Genomic DNA, 19,274 nt, shown 5'->3' on the forward strand with positions numbered 1-19,274 from the left:
CAATAAATGCAAATAATATTCCTTCTTCATATATGCTTATAGCATATATGCATATCTGATTGTACAGTCATAACAAATATCATAGAAATCTATGGGCACATCTCAACAAAAAAAATTCCTGAATGCAAAAAATGTTTCACATGGAGGAGGCTACAATGCTTGATAAGAAATATACTCATTATCTTGCCCATGTAATTGTAACCCCTCTGAACAGTATTTTCACAATAAAAAAATTTAAAAAATGTTTCACAATGATCTGAGATGAAGCCAACTCAAGGGCATTCACTATACCCGCCTCCCAACTAAGCCAGAAGTCCTATTTTAACCTGTCTTGAATGGCTTCTCTAAGATCATATCCTCTGGAAGCAGAAAACATTCCTCACAGACACTCATCTAAAGTCTGACATAATAAGGCAAAATGATCATTTTGATTACCATAGGAGGAAAAAAAGAAGGCATGGAACAATACCAGTTCAGCTGGTACCAGTGACTCATGTCTGTAATCCTAGCTACTCAAGAGGTTGAGATCTGAGGATAGTAGTTTAAAGCCAGCCTGAGGAAGAAACTCTTCTCTCTAATTAACCATCTAAAAAGCCAGACGTCGAAATGTGGCTTACATGGTAGAGTGCTATCCTTGAGCACAAAACTCAGGGACAACACCCAGGCTGAGTTCAAGCCCCAGGATCTACACTAAAAAGAAAAGAAAAGAATACCAGTTCATAGAAGAAAAGTGCTCAGGGGCTGGGGACTTGGCTCAGTGGTAGGGCGCTTGCCTTGCATGCATGAGGCACTGGGTTCGATTCTTCAGCACCACATAAGCAAAAAAGAAAAAACCCGGAAGTGGCGCTGTGACTCAAGTGGTAGAGCGCTAGCCTTGAGCTGAAGAGCTGAGGGACAGCACCCAGGCCCAGAGTTCAGGCTCCACAACCTGACTTCCCCCCCAAAAAAAGGAAAGAAAAGTGCTCAATTTGGAGAGAATGCTCACCTGATACTCCAAGTCCTCATCACTCCTCTTCCCCACCCCCTATCCATTACTACCTTCCCAAGATAGTTATCATTGACCAAAAAACAGACCCCAGAGAGCTCAGTCTACGCTCCAACCAATGTACCCCTCACCTGATAAACAGAATGTTGTTTTCATATTATTTTATGATAAAAGTAATCTATGATCTTCATAGAAAAATAAGAAAATGAAACATCACTGATAATTCCATTGTCCTGAAATAATCACTTTGACCATGTTTGTTTATTGTTAGTCTGTTTTATCATTTCTGCAATAATATATACTTAAATAATGGTGCTCAAGTAAATTGTGACAGAAGTATTCCCCACCTTGCTACAACCTCTTAATAACAGTAAGTGTATTAGTTTTATTAGTGGTGTGGATTTGTAACAAAAGAGCCTTGATGCCTATGTAGGCAAAGGCTGAAGTCAACCACTAGGGACCGTATTGTCTCTTCGTTTCAGGATTCACATAGGCAACTCTGGAAGTTCTTTTCCTTTGTAACTGCAGCATCCACTTGACTGCTCCAAGGACAGAAGACAGAAGACATTTGACCCTCACCTCATTGATTTTCTTAGAGGCAAAGAGAGAAAGAGTGAGAGAGTGAGAGAGCAAAAGCTAGCGTAAGAGCAAGAGCGAGAGAGTGGGAGAGAGAGATAGGGAGAGAAAGAGAAAGGGGCAGAGAGGGATAGAGGGGGGGGAGAGAGAGAGAGAGAAAGACAGAGAGAGAGAGAGAGACAGAGACAGAGACAGAGAGAGAGAGAGAGAGAGAGACACTAATTGTGGTTCTCATAACCAGGCTCTGTTCCTTCCTCTGGAGCTTCTGGGTGCTTGAGGAGTGAATAGGTGATGGTATTTCCATTCTAGAGAGAGCAGAGATGTGCAATGAGATCCATAGAGAGGCCTTGGAAAATAAGGTAACAGGGAAAGAAGAGGAGGAGAGGGGAAAGGAGCTGGGTAGAACCACTCACCTCTCTTTTGGAAGTTTCCTCACAATCAATGGTATTGACTGGGGACCAAAAAAAAAAGAATGAGCATCAGCCAGAGTACTGATAGAGAAGAGGGTTTGCCTGTGCTGCTGTGGAGGCTGTAAAATCAAAGCTCAAACTATACCTGCAGCAAAGACTGCTCAACCCAACTTAGGCCTGCAGTCTAAGTGCTAAGACAATATGGCCTCCATCCTCTAACCTAGCCATCTTTGACCTAGCTTTTCCCGTTGGTCACATTGGCAAAAAACAGACAGTCATGTGTGCCACCCCCTTTATACAAAAGCTGAGCTTTCCTAGAAGCAAACCAGGCAGATTTGAGGATCTGAGGTATCAGTGGGAGATGTTCTGTGTCAGAATGAAATAAAGTCCAGATTTGTGCCACAGATTCCAGGGAAAGAAGACCAATAGTCATTTTCACACGGACCAAATGTAAATCCTTAGAACTCTGTAGAATTGGGTATTCCTTTGTATTAAAATGAAAGAAATAGTTAGGAAAGAGGAGAATGTAAAATAGAAGATGGAAGGGAAAGTCAGGAAGAACAGAAACTAGAAGATAAAAGGGAGGGAAAGAAAGAAAAGGAAAGGAGGGGAGGGAAAGGGGGAAGAGGAGAGGAGAAGGAAAAGGAGAGAAAGAGGGGAGGGAAGAACGAGGGAGAAGAGAGGAAAAAGAGGGAGACAGTATTTTCTTTCATAAAAATCCAAAACACACTAAATTTCTTCATGGTTTTGCCATAACTTCACTTTTCCAGTATGAAAAGAAGTGTCAGGATCTGTGAATCAGCATTTCTCCAAAAGTCAGAGGAAAATCTGAGACAACGCCTCTGGTCTCTTCCCTTTTCTTGGACACAAAGAGCCTCTATTTGCCATGTTCCAAATTCTTCAACATTTCCCTTTTATTACTCTCCTCAACGATCCTAGCAATTCTCTATGCCTTTCAGGTAAACTACCAGTTCTTGTGCCTAGTTGCATAAGTGCCGTGTGAAATAAATGGTTGCATTTATGCCCGTGTGGACAAAACCACATGGATTCTGTGGTAAGCCCGGTTGTGTTTGAACTTTTTCTTTTCTTTCTTTTTTTTTGGGGGGGGGTCTGGTCGTGGGGCCTGAACTCTGAGCCTGGGCACTGTCCCTCAGCTCTTCAGCTCAAGGCTAGCGCTCTACCACTTGAGCCACAGCGCCACTTCCGGCTTTTTTCTTTTTGCTTATGTGGTGCTGAGGAATTGAACTCAGGGCCTCAGGCATGCAAGGCAAGCGCTCTACCACTGAGCCACCTTTCCAGCCCATGTGTTTAAACTTTTTCAACATCTGGTTTGATCCCAGATGCTTACCCAGCTCCATATCACCACATGGCCTGGCCAAGGTATACAGACTTTGCTAGGAGTGCAGATAGGTGAGTAATATATTTTTGCTAAAGCTCTCAAATCTATTGTCTTGGCTCTGAGTCATACTCCAGCGGTCTGAGGTGGAATCTTAAGGACCTTACTTTGCTACCTGTATCTGCTGCCACAGAAGGCCCAAGAAAAAACTTCAGTTTCTCTTGTGCTGCCTTTAACTTCAGTTAGGAGGTTGCCTGGAATACTGCTGCCCCTTTTATATAATTCCACTTGGAAGTATTGGTAGTGTTGGGAGGTAGTGGAATCATTAAGTGGCAGAGATTTAAGTGGGCACTGGCTCTCAAAATGTCAGAGTTATAAAGACTCAGAAGTTTTATAGACTGGGCACTTGTAGCTCATGTTTATAATCCTAACTACTCAGGAGGCTGAGATCTGAGGATTGTGGTTGGAAGCCAGCAGGGGCAGACAAATCCAAGAGACTTTTATCTCTAATTAACTAGCAAAAAGCTGAAACCAAAAATGTGACTCAGTGGTAAAGCACCAGCCTTGAGCCTGAGAGCCTCAGTTCAAGTCTAGTACACACACACACACACACACACACACACACACACACACACACACACAGAGGTAATGCTGAGCTGTATCACATCTATATCTGTCCCGAAACAGGAGCAGATTCCTCATCAAATCTAGCAGGTTTTTTCCAGGCTTCCTCCTATCTTCTTCTCAGGCTCCAACCTCCTTATTCCTATTAACCTCCATCTCACAATTTCTAACCTCTATCCTTTGCCAGTTCTGTGAAATCTCTGCAGAAAGATCCAAATATCTTGGATTTTCTACTCTGGAATTATCCAGATTCCCAGAAGGGTCTGTCCCAGAAATTTGGATGCAGCCTGCCCCTCTCTATCTGGAACCAATGTTCCTTTTCCTCATCTCCTCCGGCCCAGGAGTTAGACTCAGAACTGACAAAGTACTTTGAGCCCCTGCCTTCCTCCCTCTGCCCCCTCCATCTCCTGTGCTCCAGCAGAATGCACACAAGCTGCTTCTTGCTGGCTCATCAGTAGCCATAGGCAGGACAGCATAGAGCCCCAGAAGGAACACTGTACTTACCTGGTTCCTCAGGGAGGGTCTCTCCCATTTCCCTGTGCTCAGTATTTCCTGAGAGAACTGTGAGGGGCACATAGGAGATTAATAGGATGACAGCTTGGGCCTGACTCTTCCGGGTGGAAGGGTAGGATTAAATTCTAACCCTCAGACCCTTCATTCCCACGGACGTTTTCTCTGCTCTCCATTTCCCAACTCCCTAGCCCAGAAACCACTATAGCATATTAAAGGGCTGGTCCAGAGAGACATAAGACAGCTAACCCATGGGACTTCTAGGACAGTCAGAAAGGCCCCTCCATTTCTTAGGCTGTTCTGCCTTCTAAAAGTGTAACCTCTTTCTCTCGGTATTCCAAACTCTCACTATTTATTAGCAATAACTGAGTTCCTATCTCTCAACCAATTGCAACATGTTTTGTGAGATATTAACAGTATTATTTGCCAGGTACCAGTGGCTCACAACTATAAATCCTAGCTACCCAGGAAGCTGAGGTATGAGGATCCTGGTTCAAAGCCAGCCAGGGCAGAAAATTTTGTGACTCTTCAATTAACCACCCAAAATCCAGAAGTGGAGCTATGGCTCAAGTGGTAGAGTGCTAGTTTTGGTCAAAAAAGAATCTCAGGGATAGCACCCAGGCCCTGAGTTTAAGACCCAGCATCCAAAGAAAGAAAGAAAGAAAGAAAGAAAGAAAGAAAGAAAGAAAGAAAGAAAGAAAGAAAGAAAGAAAGAAAGAAAGAGAGAGAGAGAGAGAGAGAGAGAGAGAGGAGGAAGGAAGGAAGGAAGGAAGGAAGGAAGGAAGGAAGGAAGGAAGGAAGGAAGGAAGGAAGGAAGGGAGAGAGGAGGGAGGGAGAGAAACAAGAAAATTATTCTCTCTTTCTCAGTGGCCCATGGCACTCTCTTTTCTCTTCCTCAATTCCCATCCTATATATAACATTTCTCACTTCCATACCTTGATTCATGCACCTGGAATGTTCTGTCAGCCTTCTTTGCCTAGTTAATGGCTACCTAATCCACAGTGCCAACAGCTCGTATTTGTGGGCTGTTTATTATTTACTAGGGACTAAATAAGAACTTCAGCTCCATTCATTGTCATAACAACCCTGGAAAGTGTCCCTATTTTCCAGATGAGGAAACTGGAGCACAGAGAGGTTGAGGAACTCATCCAAGTCATATGAATTATGAGCTGAGATTTGAATCCAGGAAGTCTGGCTCTACATGTGTTTCAATCACTGCACTATACACCTTCCCCATGAAACTTTAGCTGGTCCAGGACAGGCTGAGTACCCTAGTTTGGTGTCCTAGTTTGAGTATACCCTAAAGGCCCATGTGTGAGACACTTGGTCACGGGGGTGATAGTATCGGAAGGTTGTGCAATCTTATGTGGCAGGGTCCAGCTGAGGTTTGTTCTTGAAGGGAACTGTTGGGACTTCTTGTTACTTCCTTGTTCTCTTTGGTTCTTGGCAATAAGATGAGGAATTTTGCCTAGTTCTCTGATCCCATCAGTATATGCTACCTTGTCATAAGGCCATAGCAACAGGGCCAACCAATCATAAACAGATCCCTCTTGGGACTGGGAACATGGCTCAGTGGTAGAGCGCTTGCCTTGCATGCATGAGGCCCTGGGTTCTATTCCTCAGCACCACATAAGCAAAAAGAAAAAACCCGGAAGTGGCGCTGTGGCTCAAGTGGTAGAGTGCTAGCCTTGAGCTGAAGAGCTGAGGGACAGCGCCCAGACCCAGAGTTCAGGACCCACAACCAGATCCCCCCTCCAAAAAAAAAGACTTTCTCTTTACAAGCTGATTATCAGAAGTATTTTGTTATAGTGACAGAAAACTGATACAACTGTATTATGAAGCCTCTTGTTTATCATTATCATAGCCTTTCATTTCTCTATCATTGCTTGTATCCCATAATATAATTATCTGCTTTTACTCCTGTCTTTCTTTTCTTTTTTGTGAGACAGAGGCTCAGACTCAGTACCTGACACGTTGCTCATTGGCGATTTGCCAACTAAGCCATGCCTCCAACCTCTTAAGGGCTGGTTAATTCTTTTTTCTTTTTTTTAAACTTCTATCTTTCTAACAATGCTGAGAACTCTAAGGGGGCAGAAACTAGACTCATTTATTTTTTTATTTTTTTTTAGACTCATTTATCTTACTATCACTTACAGTGTCTATAACAGTGCCTGACATATAAGCAAGTTAGTTCAAGTCTTATTGAATGAATTAGTTAATAAATGAGTCAATAAATGAGTGGTGGAACTATATCAAATGTTAAATATGCTGCAGTCCAAAGTTAAGGCTTCTAGCAAATCTGAGGCTAGGGCTTCAGCCAAATAGGAATTGATAACAACAGGAGTCAAAAACCTGCCACAAACCTGTTTTCTGTTTTCGCTTGAGGTAGCTCAAAATTGCTATGGCAACAACAATGACTGCTACAACAATCCCAGTGACCACAGCCACAATCACCATCACCATTGAGTCACTTGACTCAGGCCCTAGGGAAGACATATGAAGTTAGTAATAGTCTCACTTCCACTATCCCACCTCCTCCAATTCCATGCCCTTGTTCTTGTCACCTGGAGCTGCTCTGTAATCTGGATTGTTCACAAATGTAATACTCACTTCATTCTGCAGCAGCATCTGTGCAAGGTTTAAGTGGCTGAACTTGTGCCTCCCCCATAGCCAAATGTCTCTACCAAATTAATGAATGCACATTGATGGGTATGGAGGAGCAGAGGGGTGATGCTCTAGTGGAGAGGGTAAGACTAATACCTCCTATAGTTTGAGGTATTGGTACTACCCAGAATCTGCTAGGCCTTCCTGAGTGAACATGAGAACAAACAAGGCAAACCTCAACTCTTAGGACTGTACAGGACCTAAGGGAACCCTCTGCACTAATGAGGAAGCTCTGTTTTACCAATGTGTTTAGTTTAAGCCTGCATTTCTAAGTGAACAGCCTTATGCACCCATCACATGAAAACTGAATGATCTGAGCTCTGGTCCTTAGTTCTGCCCACTAATCAATACTTGGCAAGGCCTCTAAAATGCTCTTCTTTGCTGCGATGCCCACTATTGCTGTGGTGATATTTCTCATTCAACTTCTTCCCTCCTTACATCTTGACACAATTCACTTACTTTGGACAGTGATGGCCACAGACTTGGATGAGTAAGACATCCTTCCTATATTTCCTGTGCAGTAGTAATCACCATTGTGACTAAGATTGGCATTGGGGATGGAGAAGTTGCTACTGAAATGGGAGAACTTCTTGGATGTCCCATTCTGGTAGAAAGTGATCTTGTTCAGAAAGCTGTCTTTCCAGCTGTGGCACCTCATCACAATGGTGTCCCCCTCCTGGAACACCAGTTGAGGGGTCTGAAGCAGCAGCCAGTCTGAAAGACAGGAAAGGACACAGACCCCCCTCAAAGTCTTTTGGCTCACTCTGAGACCTCGACTATCCTGATTGGTGTGACCTCATGTGCAGAGAAAGAACTTAAGTTCGGAATCAAACAGTTTTGACCCCTAATTCTGGCTCCACTCATTTATGTACTCTGAAATCATGGGGAAGGAATTTTAACATTTTCTAGTCTTCAGCTGCCTCATCTGTGAAGATGGGAATGATAAGAGCATCCATCTACAATAGCTCCAGGCACATCTCAGTTATTCAGGACTTGCTCATCTTCTCTTTCCACTCCTGGGAATAGGCAGCCGCAGCCTGTCCTGTCAGGAAGGACACTAGAAACCCTGAGATAAGTCCACTCCTGGAGGTGGGGAGGGAGAACTTTGGTCTCACCCAGGAAAGGCTCTGTGAGGGGACCCCACAAAGATGTATGTTGGGAAGACTTGAACCTCCAACAAATGTTGGTTTTCTTGATAAATATCAGCAGTCAGAGGTAAATCATTAGCTGGCTGTATAGTTTTGAAGGAACTCTGAGGGGAGGGGAGTAAGTGAAGAGCTACAACAGCAGTCATCATAGTCACATCATAGCTCTTCTTTATGGAGAGTCTACTATGCAAATACAGAAATGGATGAGACACAATTTCAATTCAAACTGCCTACAGGATGATGGAAGAAAAAGACAGAGCAGGACACCCAGCACTGAGTGTGGAGAAGGGATATAAAGGTTAGGGAAATGTCACTTCTTCCCAGAACTCAGTGAGTGAGGAAGGCATTAATATCCCTGGGAAGCAGGCAAGGGAACCAACAGAGAAGGAGTAAATGAATTCATCGTATTTACATGGTTGGCTGCTTACAGGACTGAACTTCAGTTATGGTCACTCTGTGTGTTTTGACTCTACATGAACGTGAACGGGCTTCTGTGAAATGGGGACTTCCTTTTCTCTCACACTCAGCTGCCTGTCTGTTGCCTTAGAACCTTCTTGCTTAATCAGGGCTGAGGCAAGAATAACCATTCACATGCACTGAGGTATTTCTTAGGAATCTGCACAGACTCACCCACCCCATCACCAACTCATACACTAAGCAAAGGGATGGGTGAAAAGGGCAATGCATGAGGAAAAGCACTTCTAGCAGCTCAGGACTAGGCTTGCCAAGAACAGGCAAACTTGTGCCTTGTAAGCACATTTGCTCCCTGCTGGCCTCCCAGCCCCTTCCTGGGGCTCCCTCTACTTACCGGCTATCACAACCAGATGCACAGGGTCACTGAGGCTGGTCTGGCTCATCTGGCACCTGTACTCCCCACTGTCATTTTTCTTGGCTTTAAAGTTGTAGTTGGGCTGGACCTGGGCTGGGATGGATTTCCCATTGTGGAACCATTGTGTGGAGTGGTTCCCAGGGTTGTGGGACCCCTGGCAGGTTAGTGTCACATTGTCTTCCTGGAGCACCTGGATCCATGGGGGCTCAAGTCTCACCACAGCCTTGGGGAGATCTGTTGAAAGGGTCAGAGAGAGAAGTTTATGTGAGAAGAGAAAAACTCAAGAGCCTAAGAAGGCTAAGAATTTCTGACAAAGAAGTATCTATGTTCTTACTTGGGACACTAAGGTTGGAACCAGGTCCAAAACACTTTTTCAACTGAGGTGGATTTCTTCCTTATACATCCTACCACAAGGGCACAGGGAACTTCCAGGAGATATAACTGATCCTTAGCAGGACAGGACAAAGAAAACAAAGGGGGAGATAGCACAGGAAACTCACAGAACTATATATATCTACCTTGATAAGTAAGTATATTCTAGCAGTTCAATATCTTTCTCTCTTCCCTTCTCCTTTTCTAAATTCATTTGTAAGTTAATGTGTTTGGTCACTAGTCGGTAAACTCTCTCAGAGAAGGTAAGTGGAGGCATATGGTGGAAATGTCAGGCATGGGAATTAGATATCAGGTTTCTGTTCATATCTAATGTCATTCGTTATCTCTTACAAAGGAGGTCAGATGCCTGTCCTCACACCCAAGCATAAAGGAGCCTCTGTGGCCTCCGAAGGTTAAGAAATGATGGAGAAAAGGTGAGGAGCCAGTCTTGGGGGTGGAGGAAGAATGAATGGACACAGAAGTGCTGGCAAAGCTCACACTGCCAAAGCTGCTGTAGGGTTATAGGATAGCCCAGTCAGGAGAACAGGCCTTGAAGCCCTCAGCCCTATGCAAAAAGTGGAGGATTTATTTATCTAACCAGATCATATAATTTTTATATGTTTAGAAATTCTTTGGAGAGAGGAAGTACTTATTGTTTTCAAATAATTTTTCTAAAACTGACACTTAGCTATATGTCTTTATGGAGAGCAGTTAAGACATCATTATACCTATTGTACAATGATCAGAATAGAGAAACTGACAGATCTATCACATCAAATATTATTTATTGGTGCTAGGAACATTGAAACCCTCTCTATTAGCTATTTTCAACTGTATGAGTAATTGTTGTCAGTTACATTTACTTTTCTGTGCTACAGGACATTAGAAGTTATATTCCTACTATTTAACTGTATGTCTATATGTCTGTTAACTACCTTCTCTCTATTCTCCCCTTCTTTCTAATCCTTTCCAGGCTTTGGTAACTACTACTATTCTATCCTCCACTCTAGATTTTTTTCTTACAACTATCCTGAGAACAAGATTTTGTCTTTTGGGAGGACAAGATACATGAAAAATCTTATAGAAAAATAGAAAATACATGTGACACCTTTTTAGAATCTCTTGGTTTTATCTACAGTGAAAGGCAATTAAGAAAAGTCAGAATGCTCGTGTGTGTGTGTGTGTGTGTGTGTGTGTGTGTGTGTGTGTGTGTGTGTGTGTATGAGGGTGGGGGAAGGCTAGTAACATCTCACCATAACAGAACCAGAAGGTTTGAAGTACCTGTGCACTATGACTACTTGCCACCTGCGCCCTGGGAAGGAGGAAAAGGGGCAGGGGATCTTCTGGGAGCAATGACCCCTTGCTAGTACTGAGCTTTGATACTGGTGCATTCACATCATCTCCAGAAAGGACACTGGGAGAGGAGGGAGATGAGAGATGGAGGAAGGAGAGGATATAGGTACAGTACTTACTTACCAGGTGTGCCGGCTACTAGAGCTGAAAGACAAAAAAAGCAAAGATTAACCTGGGTCTGATCCTCATACTGAGACATACTTGCCCAGACTCACAGTCCCCTTACTCATGTCCCAGCTCTCACCCAATTACCATTCCCTTGGACTATCTGGAAGAGATCATTTTCAAATGTGCTCAGAATTCCTTCCCACTAACAGAAGAAAATAAAATAATATAAAACTCTCTTCCAGCCAGGTGCCAGAGGCCCACCCCTGTAATCCTAGCTACTCAGATGGCTAAGATCTGAGGATCAAGGTTCAAAGTCAGCCTAGCAGGAAAGTCTGAGTTTCTCTTACCTACAATTAACCACCAGAAAACCAGAAGTGGCACTATGGTTCAAAGTGGTAGAGTGTTAGCTTTGAACAAAAAGGAGCTTGGGGACAGCCCCCAGTCTCTGAGTTCAAGCCTCATGACTAACCAAAACAAAAAACAAAAACAAAAAAAAAACTTTCTTGCATCTGTGTTGTGACACTTTCATTTGGCCTAACACCTTTGACTGATTAAAATTAAAATACTCCTGGAAAGTTCCCTAACAGAACTCTAGATTTTTCTTATGTCTATCCGGAGAACAAGATTTTGTCTTTTGGGAGGACAAGATACATGAGAGATTCTTATAGAAAAATAGAAAATACATGTGACAAAAATAATACCATCTTGGCACATATCCTGTTGGACTTTCTCCATGAAAATATATTCACATAATGTTTAAACACAGACATAAACAAGTGGCAAAGAGTCTATACTGTACCAATTTAATCAGGATGACGAATATTTTTTGTACCATACAAACATTTTTTAGTATATTACTCTGTTTTTCTATGCCTTTTTCTTTTGAGGAGGATAGTACTCAGGATTGAACTCAGGACCTCATACTTACTAGACAGGCACTCTACTACTTGAACATACTTCCAGCCTATATTATCAGTTTTTTTGTAGTTGTTTGGGTTTTTTTGTTTATGTTTTTGTTTTTGTCAGTCATGGGGCCTGAACTCCTAGCACTCTACCACTTGAGCCACAGCACCACTTCCAGCTTTTTCTGTTTATGTGGTGCTGAGAAATCAAACCTAGGGCCTCAGGCATGCAAGGCAAGCACTCTACCACTGAGCCACCTTCACAGATTCTATATTGTCATTTTTAACACCTACATTCTATTCCATTATTTGGTTCTATTCTGGTTTACTTCACATCTCTATTTCTTGATATTTAGGTCTTCCAGATTTTTTTTTGGTTTTTTTAGTCGGTCGTGGGGCCTGAACTCTGGGCCTGGGCATTATCCTTCAGCTCTTCAGCTCAAGGCTAGCACTCTACCACTTGAGCCACAGCACCCACTTCTGGCTTTTTCTGCTTATGTGGTGCTGAGGAATTGAACCCAGGGCCTCATGCATGCGAGGCAAGCACTCTACCACTGAGCCACCTTCCCAGCCCAGATTTTTGTTATAAGGCAAATCTGATAGGAACAGGGGACTGCAAAAAGGCTAAGTGTAGGGCAGGAAGACCCAGGAAAGCTAATCAAAAGGGTGAAGGTGTATAGGCACTTTAATTGGCCAAAGAAGTTCCTTAGCAGTTCCAAAGCAGTTCCTTAGATGTATATGTTCGTGTTATGTGTAGCTGTTGGTAGATTTTCTCTTATATTAGGGCAGAGAAAGTGTCAAAAGTCTCCCAAATCTGTGTATATTTTCAGGGACAAAAGTATGGCAGGGCCAGATGCTGGTGGCTCATGCCTGTAATCCTAACTATTCAGGGGACTGAGATCTGAGATCACGGTTCAGCCGAGGCAGGAAAGTCTGTGAAACTCCTTATCTCCCTGTGAGCTGTACTAACGTTGATCAAAAAAGCTCAGGGACAGGCTCTGAGTTCAAGCCTCAGGACTTGCTCAAAAAACAAAACAAAAAGAAAGAAAATTAGAATAAGAACAAAGAATGATTAGGAGACACTGTAGAGAATGTTGATCTGGAAGTTTGTAGAGCAAGATTCTAGTCCTGATACTACCACTTCTCACCCATAAACTTAGGCAAATCTGTCCTTTTACAATCCAACTTTAATCAACAAAGCTGCATCAACTTCCTATTGGCAATCCTAAAGCAAAAGCTGCAAGTCTCTACCCAACAGTCTAACAATATAGATAAATAAACATGCCATTTTACATGAGAGATAGTCTTGGAGGTTCAGAGGAGAAAAAGATCCTAGGAGCCCATGTTTGGCAAAGTTTAGGTTGGTAAAGAGGAAACCCCATGGAGAGAGTGTTTATCATGAAGCTTCAAGGTCTGATAAAACTTTGGCAGAGTTGGAAGAGATACTCATGGGAAGGGCTGGCAGGCATTCAATATTCCCAGCAAATGGCAGCCCAATTTTTGTCTTCTGATTGCTGACCTTTGGTAAAGCAAAGTAATTAGGAGCAAAGTTGAAAACTGAAGGGCTCCTCAGGCCGAATGATGGAAATGTGCATAGGAGAACAGAATTTAATTAAATGCTGATTTCACCACTGCTAAGAGACCTTGCAGAAGCTGCTTAACTTCTCCGCTTCAGTTTCCTTGCTTATAAATATGATGACTGCAATGCCCACTTGATGTGGTTGGAGGAAGGAATAAGTGAGATACTATACATAGGCACTTTTGTTCTATCTGACATATGATAAATTTTAAATAAATTTAAATTTTATGTTTGCTCTTTTGTACAATGAATATTGGGAAGTGAGCTGAGAGCCACTGGCTTATACTTGTAATCCTAGCTACTCAGGCAGCTGAGATCTGAGGATCATCGTTCAGAGCTACCCAGGGCAGGAAAGTCCCCCTGAGACCCTCATCTCCAATTAACCACTCAAAAATTGGAAGTGGAACTATGGCTCAAAGTGGTAGAACACTAGGCTTGAGCAAAAGAGCTCAGGGACAGTGCCCAGGCCCTGAGTTCAAACCCCACAATGGACAAAAATAAAATTTATTTTAAGAATAATGGGAAGTCACTTAAGATGTTCATACTGGATTGAAAGTGCCATGTCAGAATAATTTGGAACAAGGGAAGTATCATAGATTAGTTAAGAAAAAGATGACTACAGTGATCCGGAATACATGTGAATGATCTGTACAACATCCAGCTGCTTCCTTCCTTGACCTACTCATCTCCATTGAGCTTGCTTGCTTTCCTCCTGCCTTCCTTCCTTTCTTCCTTCCATCCTTCCCACTCTCCCCTCTCTTACTTTTTTACTTTCTTCCTACACTAGTCCTGGGGCTTAAACTCAGGGCTTGGGTGATGTCCCTGAGTTTTTTGTGCTCAAGACTAGCACGCTACCATTTGAACTGCTGCTCTGTTTCCAGCTTTTTTGGTGATTAATTGGATATGAGAGTCTTATCGATTTTCCTGCCAGGGCTTGCCTCAAACCACAATCCTTAAATCTGAGTAACTAAGATTATATATGTGAGTCACATGCACCCAATTCCAGTGAATTTTCTTTGATACAACTTAAGTCACACATTTTCATGTTTATCATCACCAAAACCATACTAACTAAAGTCACAAAATCAAATAGCTCATTCTTCGGTCACAGCTTCGTCTTTTTCCATTTCAGCTGCTTACCAGTTTTGGCCACTCTTGGCTTGGATTCAATGATCCATTATAACCACCTCATCACAATCTCCTTAACTTCTTTGCCCTTCTCTCTATATGAAATGCATCTGTTTTCTCCATGCCTTTTTCAGGTATCTGTATTAATAGGAAAAAGGTGACTGCACCCATGAAAATACAAATATTATAAGGACAAGAACATTTGTAAGGGAAAGATAATAAGTTAGATTTTTAATACATGTTGTTTCTGAGCTGGCAACTTGGTGTTCAACCAACAGGCAGAAATATGTAAGTATATAGAGTAAGCAAGGAAATAGCTTTGGGTTATTGATGTAGACACAATAATAGCAAATAATGGGAGTAGAAATGGTAAGAGGGACAGCTCAGTGGGAAAGTGGGTGAAGAGGATAAAGAAGACAAAAAATTAAAAATAAAAGAAAGAGATGAGGAAAGGAGAGACATTACCAATCATGTACTATCACATTTAACAAATAGTAGTAATGCTGGGAAGGTGGCTCAGTGGTAGAGCACTTGCCTTGCATGCCTGAGGCCCTGGGTTCGATTCCTCAGCACCACATAAGCAAAAAGAACAAACCCCGAAGTGGCGCTGTGGCTCAAGTGGTAGAGCGCTAGCCTTGAGCTGAAGAGCTGAGGGACAGCGCCCAGGCCCAGAGTTCAGGCCCCACGACTGGACCCAAAAAAAAAACAAAAAACAAAAAAACACAAATAGTAGTAAGAACTAATTATTTCATACCTAGTGTTCTCATTGTGAAGTAAATAAAGATCTTGTGTTTTAGGTTGAAGAAACCATCTATGTGTTCACTGATAAATTCTCAAGTTCTAGAATGGTGCCTTGCACATAGAGTTGACTTAAAGGTTAAGACATGGTAGAATATACAGAAGCAAAGACACTCTGCTAAAATACCTTTAGCATAAACAGAAGCAGAGATGTTAAAAACAAAACATAGTGTATGCCCTGTCTGATTATAAAGATTCATTGCTGATGTGATGAGAACATGGTTAGAAGGGGAGAACTGGAGTTTCTTCAGTAGGCAGTGGACTTGTCCCAGAAGCATTTATGATGTACAGTGACTCAGTCATAGTTCTACTTGAAAATACCCTGGCTTTGGTGTGCATAGTGGACACAGAGGGAGTCAGGAGCAATCAAGACAATCAGAACCAGGCACTGTTGGTTCATGCTTGTAATCCTACCTACTCAGGAAGATCTTAGTTCGAAGCTAACCCACCAGAAAAGTCTATGAGACTCTATCTCCAATTGACCAACAAAATGCCAGACTGGAGGTGTGACTCAAGTAGTAGAGTGCAAGCAAGCAAGAGCACAAGGCCCTGAGTTCAAACCCTGTTGCCAACACACACAAAAATGAAGAAAGAGAAGAAGGAAGGAAGGAAGGAAGGAAGGAGGGAAGGAAGGAGGGAAGGAAGGAAGGAAGGAAACAAGGAAAGAAGGAAGGAAGGAAGGAAAAAAGGAAGGAAGGAAGGAAGAAGGGAGGGAGGGAGGGAGGGAAGGAAGGAAGGAAGGAAGGAAAGGAGATGCAATCATGGATGGAGTCATGGCTCAAGCAGAGCACCTGTCTGCCTAACAAGTGTAAGACCCTGAATTCAAACTATAGTACCATCAACACACACACGCACGCACACACACACACACACACACACACACACACACACACACACACACACACACACACACACACACACCAAATACCAGTGGTGAAGTGGTGAAGACTTAAATATAGGAGGGGGAAATGGGATAGATTCCTGGAGATTTAGTAAACAGCAGAACTTAGGAGTCTTGCCCAGATGACAGTGATAGCACTATTGGCATCCACAGAGAAGCACATCACCTCTCTAGGGCTGAGCCTTTCCACATGAAAACGGAGGCAGATCAATCCACTTTACACTCTATTCTACTTCAACCTACACATAGGGAAATCCTCCTGCTCCTTACCTCTGCCTCTAGTAGCAACATGTCAATCCAGTATTAAGGGAAAAGATCCCCCAGAGCTCATATTTCTTGCTCTGAGAGGCACGCTCAAAGTCCCAGGATTCTGATAGTAGGGATCTCCTCCAGTCTCTTCCAACTATCCAGCTGAGAACTTAACTAGAAAATTAAAGACCCTGCCTTTGTCACTAGTTAGACCCATGACCAGTGAATGGGGGTGTGGGTGTAGCAAGTGATTTCTGTGGTCTTGCAATTGACAGCTACAGAATTGTCCACGTATGTAAATTCTCTGAGCCTCAGATCCCTATAAGATCCAGACCCTTCTGTGCTTCTACCCAGAGGAATCTCCTTACACATAAAGATGCTGCATTGTGGCTTGGGGGGCACAGAGAATGGTATGCCACCCCCTGAAGTACATCTTTGTCTGGGGCAGAAATAGCTATCTTACGTAAAATTATGCCCACATGAATCATCAAAGGGAAACATTCTGGCCACTTGTTTGTTACTCCAACTTAGATCACTAGATTTTCCTCTGAGCAGGTCCTGGTGTTTGGGGGTGGGAACGAAGAGTGGCAGAGTACTGAGTTCCTGAATGCCCAGCCAAAGAAAGCATAACCAACAAATTCTACCAACCTTGAGTTTTGAAGGCCAGCAGAGCTGTCAGTCTATCAACCTGTACAACACTCCTGATATTTTCTTGACAGGCTTCCCAAGTGACCCTCATCCCCACCCAAGTTGGACCTCAACCCAGGTTTCCATACTCCTCACGGGGGGTCCTGACTCACCCAGGAATAACACAGCTGTCCACAGTAGCATGTGATCCCAAATCTGCAAGGGCTTGCAAACAGCCCAGTCACTCTCAATGGCAAGTAGAGATAGAAATGCTGGGATTCACCCCTGAAGCGATGTGGCTCTAGATGCTCACAGGCACAGGCTTCTGTCCAGACTTGGCAGAGTCAACTCAGAGGAGAAATTCTGGAGTCCAAATGAGGAAGTGAAAAGGTCTGTTTAATTATAGGCTCCTCCCTTTCTACCCTCTTTCCTTTCATCATGTTCCTGCCTAGAAAATTCAGGGTTCTCATCTATGAGGCTCAACTCAAATCATTGAAATTTTAGACACTGGAAAGCAACTTCCCTCTTCTTCTTTTGGGACCATAGTTGACCTAAACCTCTGGTAGAAAGAGGGAATGATCACCTAAACTCAGTTCAGCAATTCTGACCTCCATCTCCATCAGAAAGAAAGAAAGAAAGAAAGAAAGAAAGAAAGAAAGAAAGAAAGAAAGAAAGAAAGAAAGAAAGAAAGAAAGAAAGAAAGAAGGAAGGAAGGAAGGAAGGAAGGAAGGAAAGAAAGAAAGAAAAATAAAAAAAGAAAGAAAGAAAGGAAAAAATGATAGAGGTTGGTGCACTGGCAATCTTCTGGTACCTCCTCTCTCTCTCTCTCTCTCTCTCTCTCTCTCTCTCTCTCTCTCTCTCTCTCTCTCTCTCTCTCTCTCTCTCTCTCTCTCTCTCTCTCTCTCTCTCTTCCCCCCCTCCCTGTCACTCTTTGTCTCTGTCTCTCTCTCATGCAGGTACTAGGGCTTGAACTCAGGGTTTGGGCACTGTCCCTTAGCTTTTTCACCATTTTACCCACAGCTCTACTTCTGTGTATTGTTGGTGGTTAATTGGAAATAAGAGTCTTACAGCTTCTCAAATCTCAGCCCCCTGAGTAGCTTGGATTACAAGTGTGAGCCACCAGTGCCTGGCTATTACTACTTGCATTTGGAGACCTAGTTACTGGAATCTGACTCCTCCTAAAACTGAGCAAAGGAGCTTGAAATTACCCACTGTCATATGATTTCCTATTATCACAATCTCTAGCACACTTGTGGAACAAAAGCAAAGATCTATGCCAGAGCAGCATTAAAGTGACCACGTTTATCCTCATTATTTCCCTCTATTTCTTGTTTTATGTATTCATTAATTTAATGAGTATCTCAATACATTTTATTGATTTCTGCATCTCTATTTTCATATTGCTCTTTTTACCACCATGCCATGATGAAAATCATGGGCTCTGGGGCATCCCTTGCCTCTATCCTTTAAATGTCAGTGATATCCTTCATTGTGAAAAACACAAATTCCTGCAGATATTGGCAAATGTTCCCCAGAGGGGAACATTAAAGAGGGGAAAGTTAACCCTGGTTGAGGACCACTGTATGTGAGGGGTGTTTTTTTGTAAAATAAAAGATGAAAGTGGATGTGTGGCTCAAGTAGTAGAACACCAACCAAGAGAGAGAGAGAGCTAGAGAGAGAGAGAGCCCTGAATTAAAAAAAAGAAAAGACTGTGAGTGCTAACAAAGTGCTTACTACAAAATAGACGTACAACATAAATACTAGGGTTTTTTATCCTTACTTTCTGTCATCATCCTCACCAACTTCTGCTCAATCTCAACATCTTCAGAGCATAAGCTATTCTGGGAGCTGTCTTGAATCTTCTCCTGGGGCCTCTTTCCCAAGTGCCCTTTCAGGAAGCAAGCTGTTTTACTCAAGGAAATGACATTGTAAAACTTATACTCTGTGGTCTTCAGAAACTTTCAACAGCACAGACTTCTACTACTGATACCATCCTACCAACCACAAGCCCCTCCTATCCCTTGTCCAGTTGTCTGGTTTTTGCCAGTAATAAGAGGGCAATATATTCACATCAAAATTTATAAGCTGGGGGCGGGGGAGGGGGGGAGATGGGAAGGGATGGGAGGGAGAAACAAAGGGGGAGGCAACAATGCTTGATAAGAAATGTACTCATTG

The 19,274-nt window shown here is 42.9% G+C and overlaps 1 protein-coding gene across 2 annotated transcripts; it reads right to left on the reverse strand.

Annotated features, from left to right (window-relative positions):
* Positions 1-639: 639 nt before the first annotated feature.
* Positions 640-17,462, reverse strand: LOC138812200 (low affinity immunoglobulin gamma Fc region receptor II-like). 2 transcript variants are annotated; one of them, XM_070000206.1, is made up of 8 exons: positions 17,273-17,462; positions 10,931-10,951; positions 9,062-9,316; positions 7,565-7,819; positions 6,805-6,924; positions 4,436-4,492; positions 1,975-2,012; positions 640-1,866 (listed from the first exon to the last, which is right to left on the reverse strand). In XM_070000206.1, the coding sequence occupies exons 1-8, from the start codon at positions 17,301-17,303 to the stop codon at positions 1,780-1,782; spliced, it is 864 nt and encodes a 287-aa protein (XP_069856307.1). In that variant the 5' UTR covers positions 17,304-17,462; the 3' UTR covers positions 640-1,779. The 2 variants fall into 2 exon arrangements, with proteins under 2 accessions (XP_069856307.1, XP_069856308.1); XM_070000207.1 differs by lacking the exon at positions 4,436-4,492 and having other exon boundaries at positions 643-1,866.
* Between the last annotated feature and the right edge of the window lie 1,812 nt (positions 17,463-19,274).

The sequence above is a fragment of the Dipodomys merriami genome, unplaced genomic scaffold, assembly GCF_024711535.1.
Source record: "Dipodomys merriami isolate MVZ:Mamm:240054 unplaced genomic scaffold, mDipMer1.0.p SCAF_56, whole genome shotgun sequence".
In the NCBI taxonomy this organism is placed as follows: Eukaryota; Metazoa; Chordata; class Mammalia; order Rodentia; family Heteromyidae; genus Dipodomys; species Dipodomys merriami.